Raw genomic sequence first — 12958 nt, 5'->3', positions numbered from 1 at the left:
GAGACATGATCCTCATCAACCTCTTCTACAACAACTACCCCAATGTAACCGGTGCCATGCATCATGTGACCATCATCTAGCCATCCAAACAAAAGGTTGACTACACTACGTTGTACAACAAGGTCAACACCACAAACCAGCCTCGTCAACCAATCTACTTCATAAGGGTCCTTCACCAATGGATCCTTGCCACCTACAAACCATCCCAAGCACTTGTTCAACCTCTAGAGCATAAGTGCAACAAGAAGCCAGTCACAAGAGCTACACCGACAGAAGAGATGCAAATGTATGTACCACTCATACATGAAAAGAAAAGAAAACTGTTAAAAACGTGAGAGCATTAGTAATCTAAAATACCTCAACCTTGCGAGGAGTAGAAGATGGACACCTCAAATAACTTACTCTTGGGAAGCCTAGTAAGATTAGACTTACGAAGTATAAAAGCCAACTTCTCATGCTTGTAACTTATTATTCTCACATTCATGCAATAAAGTTATTGCTCTCTTTACTTTCTCTTACATATCTAATCGTTTGGGCATGTTTTGCACTAGCTCATCTTCTCGCTTTGCCTCTCGTCCCTACTGGCACTCCAAGTTTCATAGCCGTTGCACCACCCGTTGGCGGAAGACCCCACATCAATGTGACAATTACAAGAGGAGTATGGTATCGAGCTCTCCCACACCAGGCTCTTGAGCTCGGCGATTCGATAACTTCCTCAAGGCCCTTGCTCCATCAAGGCTAAACATAAATATATACTAATCCATACTAAACAAGATTGTACTTATCCATACTAAACAAGACTCAATACACAATGATCTTATTACTCTCTGGATGACGACTAGCACAGTATTAATGTGAACAAGAAACCGACGCCCGATGAACCAAGGAATACACAACCACACGCTTGCAGTAAAAACATCAAACAACATGCAAATAACCAAGATCAAGGCAACTCAGATACTAACCAACTTAGAGCTTGATGACCAACCAAAATACTAAACGAGACTCTCAATTCACAAGAAAGAACAAAATGCACCACATACAATCATAGCTTCAAGATTAAGATGCAGACAAAACGTAAACGGACAGGGCAACAAGAGCACGTGATTTTTGCATAAAGCATTCTCTGTCATGAGTCTAATACTAAACATGTTGTCACAAGTAGTTAAGGTTCTATTTAACCAACCTTCTAACAACCCACCTAGCATGCATGTCGAGTATTGCCACCTAGCTAGACTAAGATTAGCAAAATACCATCCACTGCCACAGGTTGCTTATCCCATACACCCACACGTCTACTTCTACAATTCATCTAAATCCTTATCACAAAACTAAGGTTACAAAGGAATTATTCATTCGCAAAACCTCAATCAAGTAACACTAAGATCTAAACCTAACATTTATTTTAACATAATAAGCATAGAAAATACCTCACCAACATGTTTATCTCAGCTTACTTCTAACTCTCCTCTTGATGAAAAAGAACACTATTAAAACCACCTGCAAACCAGAGGACAGTGCTATTGCAAGGTGTACCTTCTAAGTCTTTTTTTCACAACAATAATCTATTACAAACCATCAATTTCAATGCGTGCATGTGCACGTGCAAACACACAAACCCACCATGGCAAGGAAAATGCAGGTTTCACAGGCATTGAGGCAGCAAGTGACCAATTGAAATAAAAATGTGGGGTATCAACTCTTTATTACTTCTATGACCATAGCGCCTTAATCCTCGAACCTTCGTGTAACTGTGAATGGCTATTTAAAGGCATAAAAACACAGGTTTTCCTCAAATCTCGCAACAACTAAAGTTACAACGGAGTCAACTCACCACGTATGACTAACTTTACCAACCAATCTTAACACTTCATTGTGAAAGGATTCAAGGCCATCCATCCAATGAGCTGAGAAGCATTCAAAAAGCGAACTGCATCTGAAGAAACCTTACAAAATTGTAGAGTGTTTTCTGTGTTAGGGTCTGCTAAAAGGTCCGGTGGTGTGCTTGTTTTAGAGTGTTTCACGACAACCTTCCTTCAACCTTGTTCAGCAAGCAGGGTTGCTGATACCAACCACCCTTCTCTAGTGCCTGTTCCCCATCCATGCTTTCCTCCTCCCGTGGCATATAGATTATTTAAAAGCCCTCTTTGCAAACCATCAGTGGAACTAATGCCATAACACATCAACCAGTTTTCCAAGTTTCCCATCTTGTGCAGATGCTTGACCCTTGACGATCCCATCTTGTGCACAAACTACACTACCAGCTTTGTTATGGATTATGCACCACAAATTAGATGATGTTTTTAATCTTTCTCTCCACATATAGATAGAGCAACCGCAAGTCTTCATACTTGTCGATGCAAGCTTCCCACATCTCTAGAAGCTTTCTATGAATATATTGCCTCAAAACAACGATGATCTCTCCGCTTTGAATGAAAGATGTCAAATCCGACTTTTTCTTAACAGCACGCAGCTTGACTTCCTCATACCTTGAGGCAGTAACTTCCACCAAATGTTGAAGCAATTGACCTGTCTTGACTCCCTCCATCACATATGACAAACCTTCTTTGAGTTTCTTATCTGCCACCCACTGCCTACATGATGCAGACAGCTGCATGCTTTCTTTTATTGCCAGGCCAGCAATTATAGGTCCAATGGTCCATAGTGGTAATAAATCCATGGATACAGAAGTTCCATAGAAAATGCTGATAAGAATAAACCACGGAACACTGCAAGAAAATTCAACAAACGTGCTAGATCAGAGAAAGGACAAATCTCTTGATAAAATCATGTACAAATGGCAAAAAGGATACCCCTTACGATGAATGGCAAAGAAGAGTTATACATACATATGTACATGCATGCATGCATGCACGCACGCACACACACACACACACACACACACACACACACACACACACACACACATACACACATACATGTATCTACATATGTACGTATAAATGCAACATGTGTGTGTTTTGAACAAGAGGAACTGATAAAGACTTGTAAGATTTGTTGTGAGCTAGAGGAAGGAGTCAGGAGTCAGGAGTCAGGAGTCGTACAAAATTGAAATGGGCCACTTGATCCAGGGCTGCGTCCTCTCCCACCAATGTGTCCCATAGGTGGTCAATTTGCTGCTTTTGATTTGCTGGAGGATCTGCCTTTTATCTACAGATTGTAGCTCTGTTTTTGACCTTTCCAATACTTGCTTGACATTTTGATTCCTTGCATTAGTGTACCAAACACGAACGTAATAGAGAAGAGATTGCCTTGCATCTTGATCTGCTTGGAAAATGCCTGCGTATTCTACTGACGAAGATGGCCCTGGGGGTGTGCTCCCTTCTGAGTCATTATCTGTTGTGACTGCTTGAAGCGGTAAAGCATGGACCAGATAATGTTGATTTCTCCACAACAAAACGCCAGTGTTTCTGAGATTACTTGGGAACCCATTGCAGCTGCAGTCAAAGCATTTCGTTAGTGAAACTCTTGACAAACACACCCTGTTGATCCATATAAGGCATTTCTTTAAAACATCCACATGCCTACACATGTAGGCTCGTCTCAGAATGCTCTGACAGAGTAATTGTGAAACCTTAACATAAGAAATTGTGAGCACAGGAACACCTAGCTAGCGCTAACTAACACTGTATCCTCTAGAAGAGCTCTTAGAGCTTGCTCTGGACCTCTCTTACAAAACACATTGTACTACTTTTCTCATATGCCATGGCCATGTTCCACCTTCCTCAAACGGCTCTCCTTGTGAAGTTCAAAACCTCTCCAATTGGGGATGATAGTGTCTTCCACAAAAACGCATACCTCCTCTGCATTTGGTAACTAGCTGCAGAAACCATTGTCAGAATATGCAGCTGAGATGAAGACAAAATCTGAGAACACAAGAGCAAGTGCAGAAAATAGACAGCAATGGCGAGGGAGAGAGAGAGAGAGAGAGAGAGAGAGAGGCGTGTAACTCTACTCTATATACACAAGGAAAATCCCGGATACAACGATACAAAAGGCATGGGGCAATGGGGCCATTTTATATGGCCCCAAGCATGCAGTCGGCCTCTAGAAAGGCAGCCGACAGGGCCTGTATCTCCCTGACCAGCATAAAGCACCAGTCGGCCAGCTGTATCAAGTCGGCCAGCATCTGGGTGTAGGCGTGGACCTGAAGGGACAGTCGGCCAGCTCATAGGCCCTCCTACCAACACAGGGCAACCACCCAAGCCAAGAAAAATAGGGAAAAATGGGGATAAATACGGAGAGTGGGGAAAAATGAGAAAACACCTAATAAGGGCGGACACACCCACAACAAAGGCCCTCTGGTGTATAGGTATAGACAGGAGATGACTTCTAACAGCCATTTCAATGATAATATACAAAGATCACTTCTTTCGCATTTCTATCAATGATATTATTCATGGAAATGTGTATCCAGCAATGGCAACCATCATAGTGCAGAATTGAGTGCTCTTGAACCCCATGAGAGAAAAAAAGAGGACTTTATGCAGATATGGCCATCAGAAACTTTCTATGCCACAACTTTATGACATCTAGCTAATGTCACAATTGAGCCCACTGCTCTATGAATTGGCAGCCATCAAACTCAGATGCCATGCTGAACTGTCTCCTCAAGTCTATCATCTATCAAAGATTGGTAGAGTTCCATAGTTGTCGAACAATCTCTTTTGAATATTGAACGGGACATGATGCTAACGTTCTCATGTTGGTATCAGAGCAAAGGCAAAACAGTGGAATTCCGAGTACTAATTTTTCTCCTGTTTGTGTTTGAGAAAAAGAATTCTTCTCCAAGTGTCAAAGGCTTTAACAATATGCCTTCGCATTTTCGATGAAGAACAGCAGAACATGACTTCACCAACGCTCTCTTTGGCTGTGCGCACAGTCAACTCTGCTATGGCAGCAAAAACACAACTCCAACAAGGCGCCAACAGCTGCAAAACAAGAAAAAGCTTATACTACGTCTGCACGTGCACAGCTCCACGAACATTTGCAGCAGCACAAGATGAATAGGAGTCGATTCTTCGCATTAAAGAGCAACAATACACACTAAGACAGCTCAGAGCCAAAGCTCTGATACCAAGTTAGTGAAATGCACAGCTATGGGAGAGAAGAGGAGAGAGAGAGAGAAACACTTGATTGCATGACCACACACACACTTGCACGAGAGGGAGAGAGAGAGAGAGAGAGAGAGAGAGAGAGAGAGAGCACAAGGGAACTTGCTTCAACTTGATTGCACTTATAAATAATGTTACATGAGGATCCTTTATATAGGCATTGTACCTAGCCTCAAAGTGAGTGCACTAAAGTGTATTTACACTAGCCTTACACTTACTTAAGAGACTGTTCACATGTCCATAAATATAACACTATACGTATGCACTCCGATGTCCCCTCAACGAGGCTCACAAGTGGAGATACACCGTAAACCCTACATTCAGCAATATTCATGCAAATTATTCAGTAAATTAGCTGAATGCCCCTTTCTCTTTGTGTGTTTTCAGTTTAAGCCAACACATAACCAGCCCACTTACATATTAGGATGTTATATTGGCATTAGAGCCTAGGTGGTCCTGCGTAAAATCAATAATGCATGTAGCAGCATAGATGTTAGGGAGAGTCTAGGCAAGTCTAGGTCTAGGTAGTAGGCCACCAGATCTTCCTCTGTCTCTTTTGAGAGGAAACTACCTTTTTTTTCATGGAAAAATTTGTTCTCAAGCTAGAGACCTAGTACCTACTCAATAGTCTCAAGGATATGGTCTCTAGGATATGTTAGGCACATTAGCGAGGGTTCAAGTGGAATGACATTTTCTGGAAGCATTTGGAGTAGCAACATGTGAAATGTTGGAGCAAGATTCAATCAAGCAACAGTTTTGGCAGATGCAAAGTTGACAAAGACACCGTAGTGGAGAGTTCGCCACAGATCGAAACTCGGCAGGAGGGCGTTTCCTCAAAAGACGGAGAGCTTCTAGGACCTAAAGCTCTCTAGGAGTTTGGACCAGGGGACAACCAAGAAGTTGTGCAGTCACCCAATTTTTTAGAGTCAACACAAGTACCGGAACCAATCTTGAAGGGCTAACACAACCCAAAGTGGGTGGCAACATGCATAGACCAAAGTCATCCGATCTCATTCTCTGATGGGAAACGAGGTGAGTTCAAAAGTGTTTCCCATATCAGCAGTTCCAATGGAGTCAACATTGGAAGAAGAGCATGATGATACAGTGCAAGCCCGCAGCTTGACTTTACAGAGAGATGTATCCTCTATTTTATCAGTTTCGACAATCAAAGGTCTAAAAGCTCAAGCCACATGTTACAATGACCGGATCTTAGTTAAGTTTTGTGATGTTTGGGATGTTGTGTCCTTCACAATCATGCGAAACCATTCTAATATCCAACATAATATTGAAGGAAAAATGGAAAACACAAGCACTGAGTAGATGATCCACCTGGAAGTGGAGCAAATGCTCCAAGTTAACCAGGATGCACCAATTCATTGGATGCAATGTGGCAGTAACCTGGCAGTTTTAGGGCACTCAGGACATCCTACAAGGGGTCCACACATGTCCAAGCTAGGCCCCCAGCTGGCCAACCAGTTCGGGAGCAACCCCACACTGGCCAACCAGCCAACCAGCACATCGGAGCCTATAAAGAGCAAGACAAGGGTCAGTTCTCAGCATTCAGTATTGGATATGCAAGCCCAAGCCTGGATCGAGTAGGCAGCCCTAGCACAGCAAGTTTCAACCTTGTACAGCTTTGGAGCAGCAAAGTACAATCAATCACATGCACCAATAGCTTAACACATGTCGTTCAGGAGTCCAGATCTGAGTCATCATTGGAAATATTCATGATTATTCATGTAGTTACTATATACAATAGATAATTCCCCTTTCATGATCTGAGTCATCATATTAAATACTCATAATCATTTATGCGATTTTCAGTTTGTGCACCTTCATTAGTTAATCAGGACAGTCAGCATGCTTCCATAGTAGTGTGTTACCCACACACACGCACACATAAATCCTCACAATTGGCTTTTGGTCTTACAGCCTCAATACAATGCCACCATTACCCACTCTCCGAGGTAACGACAATTGTTATAAAATTAACGAGTGGTTTGAATTTAAGAAAACTGCTTTTTGCAAAACGAATGAGGGGGAATCATGACCCAATGCCATTTTCAACGGAACTTCTGTATAGATTTGCCAACAATGTGTGGAAGTTAGAAAAGCATCGTTTGTGCACCTTCATTAGTTAATCAGGACAGTCAGCACGCTTCCATAGTAGTGTGTTACCCACACACACGCACACATAAATCCTCACAATTGGCTTTTGGTCTTACAGCCTCAATACAATGCCACCATTACCCACTCTCCGAGGTAACGACAATTGTTATAAAATTAACGAGTGGTTTGAATTTAAGAAAACTGCTTTTTGCAAAACGAATGAAGGGGAATCATGACCCAATGCCATTTTCAACGGAACTTCTGTATAGATTTGCCAACAATGTGTGGAAGTTAGAAAAGCATCGTTTGTTACTAACCAAAGACGTTGGTAGCTTCTGTATCTGACCTGCCTGCTTGGCCTAGCAGTAGCAGGAAAGCTGCTCAAACTGAAAGGCACCTTGTCAGACCCTGAAAAGGCTATGGGGTGGGAAGAAATTGCGGCACTGATAACCTGTAGAAAGAACATAAGAAATTTCAACCTTCCTGCAGAAGGTACAAAAAGCCTTTACCCTGTAGAACTATAAAATCTAGTGGTAAAATCAAGAATCAACTACCCTGAACATACAAGTTTTCTCATTATATAACAATTAACATTCAAAAAATAAAAAACCATAGTGCAAGTGAATCTATGCTGATTGTTCTTGCATCAGGTGTTCCTATGCAGTGCTTAGGGCTGAAAGAACACTACCCTGAGCTTCTGCACATCACACTACCAATAGAATATATTCTAGTGGTATGGGACACTAGAATATGTCGCATATGCGGTTACAAAACTATGAATTATTTATCAGTATCATGGATTGGTTGATTCTAGTCTATGAGCTATTTTTGAAGCCAACATGGCAGGTATTCTGCGCTTGTATGGTTGGTCAAAGATATGCAGGACTGTCCTGGACAACAGTGTGCTGGTTGAGCTTCCCAGGTGTGAACATGTGCTTGTTTTGGGTGGTTTTTGCAAAGAAGGATTTCTCACATCGAGCATGCCATGGCACATCCCTTTTGCATGTATGTGGATGGATCCCATGGTGTGAGCCCACTGACATGTCAACAGGAGTTTGTCTTTTGTATGTATGTGGATGGATCCCCAAGAAAGACTCTGGTGTGAGCCCACTAACATGTCAACAGGAGTTTGTCTTTTGTATGTGTGTGGATGGATCCTCAAGAAAGACTCCGGTGTGAGCCCACTAACATGTCAACAGGAGTTTGTGTCTTTTGTATGTATGTGGATGGATCCCCAAGAAAGACTCTGGTGTGAGCCCACTAACATGTCAACAGGAGTTTGACTTTTGCAGGTATGTGGATGGATACCCAAGAAAAGGACTCTAGTGTGAGCCCACTCACATGGCAAAATAACATGTGTGGCTTATGAAGCCTGACATGACAAGACATGTGTGGCTTGTGAAGCTTGACATGACAGGACATGTGTGGCTTGTGAAGCCTGACATGACAGGACACGTGTGGCTTATGAGGCTTGACATGAAAGGACATGTATGGCTTGTGAAGCTTGACATGACAGAACATGTGTGGCTTACGAAGCCTAACATGATAGAACATGTATGGCAGATACAACCTGACATGGTGTGTTTTCTTACAGTACATGTATGGCAGATGCAGCCTGACATGGTGTGATTTTTCTCAGGACTACCAACCCTGGTGCTCACTTCGTACTTATGTTTTGGGAAGTTTCCGGAAGGATTCAAGGATCCATGAACATTCTACCGAGTATTCTATGGTTACAGTGGATCTGGAATTATGGTTTTAATAATCAGATTATGGCAGTCTATCTGCAATACTTGAGGGGAATTTTCCCACTCGTACCAGGCTTATACAATTGCAGACAAATGTCTTATAAGACGGAGGGGATGTCACCAATTTGGTCCCTTCGCCAATCTTGACCAATGTTTCGCACACTAGTTGGAGCCAAGGTGTGAACAAGGATTTTCCAAAGAAGAAAGCTCAAACATTTATGGCAAAGTTTGGCTTGAAAGATGGCTTCTCAGCAAAAGCAGCATGGAATTTTTATCATAAGGTTTATAAGTCAACGGGTTCACACATCATTAAAGTGTGGCCGGACCATAGTAACATGAAACGTTTCGTCCGTTTTGTTGTTTCGTCATTTCGAAGGTTTCGTTTCATCTGTTTTGGATGAAATGCAAAGGTTTCAAAATGACACTTCTTATATACACATATCAAATTTATAACATAGCCAATAGAAAGATGAAGATGCATGTTTTGGAACTAGTGGGTATGAAATTCATGATTTTGGGAGTAGGTTTTTTGGTATTTTCAAAATTTGGGCAAGAAAAGGAGAGAAAGAGAGGAGGAAAGAAACAAGTTGAAAGGGAAGAGGGAGGTGAGAAGAAAAGGAGAGAAAGTTGGAAGACAAGAAAAAGAGAGAAAGAGGAGGGAAGAGGAGGCGTGGACCGTGGAGGAGAAGAGAGAAAGAGGAAAAGGGAAGAGGAAGAGGAGGCATGGAGGAGGAGTGAAGGAGCGAAAAGGAGGAGTGGACAAGGAGAAGAGGCACAGCAACAGGTTGCGTCCGAGAAGAAGTGTTGGATGTGTCAAGTGGCAAATGGGCAGCAAACAAGGACTGAAATGACGGCAAAAATCGCATTTGCAAAAAAAAACCTCTCGCCTGTTTTTTTTTTCCTCACTTTACATTTGGGTGAAACACCGTTTCGATGGGCAGGTTTCGTTTTGTTTCGAAACATTTCGTGCCGTTTCGAGAGGGCAAAACGGGTTTTTATGTTACTAAGGGCTGGACTTATTAATATTTTGGGCATGAACAAGTGGGCAAAGGGAGCATTAACTTGGCCAACAAGCTAGAAAAGCTCATAAGTTGATATTTTGGGCATATTCAACCACTTTTGGCAAAAAGGGAAAAAGCACAAGTATTTTTGGGCTAGGGGATTCCTTTAAAAGCATAGGAAGGATGTGCATGATGGTAGGGGTGGCGGGCAGCAAAAGCATTTTCTCTCTCTTCTTCCCTGAGCGCTGTCCATACAGTGGTAGCCTGCATCTCCTCCCCTAAGCGCTGTCTGTACAGCAGGGCAGGGGGTAGATCCATCTCTCTTGGGCGACAGCAGCCGAGCAGCTTTCCCCCCTCTGATTCGCCGGCCGTACAGTGGTACAGCAGACAGGCAGCCTTTTCCTCTCTCTAGCGCAGGCCATACAGAAGGTTTCTCTTCTCTTCGCTGGCCATACAGGTACACAGCAGTCTGTCCTTTCACTGGCCATACAGGTGGACAGTTTTCTCCCTCTTCACTGGCTGTACAGGTGGACAGGTCTCTCTCTCTCCCCCCCCCCTCCCTCTTCACTGGCCGTACAGGTGGGCAGCAGCCTGTCTTCCTCTCCTCAGCGCAAACTGTTTACAGCAGCTATGGACGACTGGTGTTTTCTCTCGCGTGTTGGTCGTACAGCAGGGCAGCTGCACACACTCTCTCTCTCTCACCCAATCTGCAGATCATACAGTACTTCTTCTCCTTTTGAGAGCCACCGGTTCTAGGGCTGTTTTGGAGGTATCGGGGACTGTTTTGAGAGCTCCTCTGGGGCAAATTTCAGGCTCCACTCGGTGCTGTTTTGGCACAGAATACGGAGCTGGATTTGGCACCGTACCGGGCTGTTGTTTCAAGGCTGATTTGCACTGGTTTATGGTGCTGATTGGTATCCAAGTCTTTGAGCAAGTGTTTGCTGAGCTTAGTGGAAAATCCGGTTCAGGATTGAACCCGCACCTTGGTTTGTTTGTATCAGTTTATTCATTGGAATGTCGCAGTTGCTGTGGGGGGGGCGGTCGTTCCAGCTCAGTGTTGTGTTCTTTTCGGTGTTGTTTTATGATTATTCCGCTGTGTCCTAAAGATCATTTCAGTACTATGCTGTCTGTCGATGCCTTGAGTGTTCCGGGGTTTATTTTTCATAGGTCTGGATTGGTTTTAGTCACTAACCAAATGGGCGTCTCAATTGGGATTGCTCGCAGTGACAATGGTGGTGAATTTATCTCCCATCAATTTGCCAAGTTCTTACAAGAGGAGGGCATTCAACGCCAGCTCACCTCCACCAACTCCCCCTCACAAAATGGAGTGGTTGAGCGCAAGAACCGAACCATTATGGATATGGCACGCTCCATGCTCTGTGCAGCAGAGTGCAATTTGCTGAGTTCTTACACGAGGAGGGCATTCAACGCCAGCTCACCTCCACCAACTCCCCCTCACAAAATGGAGTGATCGAGCACAAGAACCGAACCATCATGGATATAGCACACTCCATGCTCTTTGCAGCAAAGTGCCTGAATGCGTTTGGTTAGCACTGCAGTATACCTCTTAAACCGTTCCCCCTTGGTCGTCCTCCCTCACAGGACCCTGTTTGAGGCATTTTATGGCAACAAACCGACTGTTTCCCATCTCCGTGTCTTTGGGTGTCGTACTGACACAAGGGGAAAAGGAGTGAGTTGCTCCTTTTTGTGGGCTACTCTTCTAAATCAAAGGCTTACAAAGTCTTTGATCCAAGATCAAACAAAGTCTTCGTTCGTCGAGACACTGTCTTTGATGAGCAGGACTTCATTCGCCTTCCGCTGCCCATACCATCCAATCAAGATTCTCTCACTGTGCCACATGAACCCAATCACTCGACTATTACTTCGCCACTTGAGGAGCCTTCCTCCTCCCCACAGCCACCTAGGGACCCTTTACCCCGTTGGTACTGTTACGACCCTGTGTTTTTCCCTCTGGACAACGAGCAGGTGGGCACGAGCACAGGCACAGGCACAGGCACAGGCACAGGCACAGGATGGACAGTGTGAACAGCCATCAATTTGGATATGAAAAGGAAACCCATATGTGTGGCCAGCCCAAGTGTGAAAGGGGACAAAAGGGATTTTGAGTTTATGAGGTTTTAAAACCTTAGATGATTTTAAAATATTATTTACTTTTTGGAAGATGTGTTTTTGCTATTGCTTCTAGTTTTTGGAGAAAGGCAGGTGGAGGCACTTCTTTATGAAGGGAAGGCTGGCGGATTCCGAAGTGTGATGTCGTGTGGTGGTGCATCATCTTGGCGATTGCAGCCTGAATGTACTCTCTCACATGGGCTGGCTACAGGAGCATGGTGGCGTGTGGCGCTTCTCTTGGTTTTTGGCAAGAAGCGTTGTGCGCTGGGCTGGACTGCAGGGAGCATCGGGCGACCCTCTGCAGAGTGGAGCAGTCCACATACACGTGGCGGCTGCGTGTGTGGAAGCAGCCAGGCGAGTGATCTCTCTACAGCATGGTGCATGCCACGTGCGGGCGCTAGGCGAGCTGCGTGTGTGGAAGCAGCCAAGCGGGGCGATGCCCATAGGTTTGGTGTAGGCGGTCCATGGGATGGGCGCACAGCTGCAAACCAGCCAGGTGCTGACGGGCATGGAGCAGGCCACGTGTTGGTGGCGGCTGCATGTGTGGAAGCAGTCAGGCAGGCGGTTTTTCAGCATGGAACAAGCCAGCATCGTCATCATCACCTTCGCTCCCCCTTTTCGCATGCACATGGGCTGTTGGAGGAGGCATTGCTGCTCTCGAATGCTGTTGTGGAGGCTCTGTGTGGACTATTGATGCTCCTGTTGTTGTTCGACAGTGCTACTGTTTCAAACCATGGGGGTACCGGTGGTGGTGGCTTTATTCCCCAAACCTTTTTGGTACAGGAGAATAGAGATAGGCTCTCTCTCTCTCTCTCTCTCTCTCTCTCTCTCTCTC

At 44.3% G+C, this 12958-nt stretch overlaps 1 protein-coding gene across 1 annotated transcript in view; it reads right to left on the bottom strand.

Moving 5' to 3' along the window:
• Positions 1–1674: 1674 nt before the first annotated feature.
• Positions 1675–12958, bottom strand: part of LOC147618055 (uncharacterized) — a 58884-nt gene continuing 47600 nt past the window's right edge. Inside the window, exons 2-4 of the mRNA XM_086775296.1 lie at positions 7562–7695; positions 3066–3458; positions 1675–2729 (exon numbers count right to left, since the gene is read on the bottom strand). Coding sequence (XP_086631422.1) covers positions 2291–2729; positions 3066–3458; positions 7562–7695 — 966 coding nt within the window. The 3' untranslated portion in view covers positions 1675–2290. The remainder of the gene's footprint in view (positions 2730–3065; positions 3459–7561; positions 7696–12958) is intronic.

The sequence above is a fragment of the Cibotium barometz genome, chromosome 35, assembly GCF_041138505.1.
Source record: "Cibotium barometz isolate CiBa-2024 chromosome 35, ASM4113850v1, whole genome shotgun sequence".
Taxonomy (NCBI): domain Eukaryota; kingdom Viridiplantae; phylum Streptophyta; class Polypodiopsida; order Cyatheales; family Cibotiaceae; genus Cibotium; species Cibotium barometz.
This window is presented reverse-complemented; position numbering and strand designations above follow the sequence as displayed.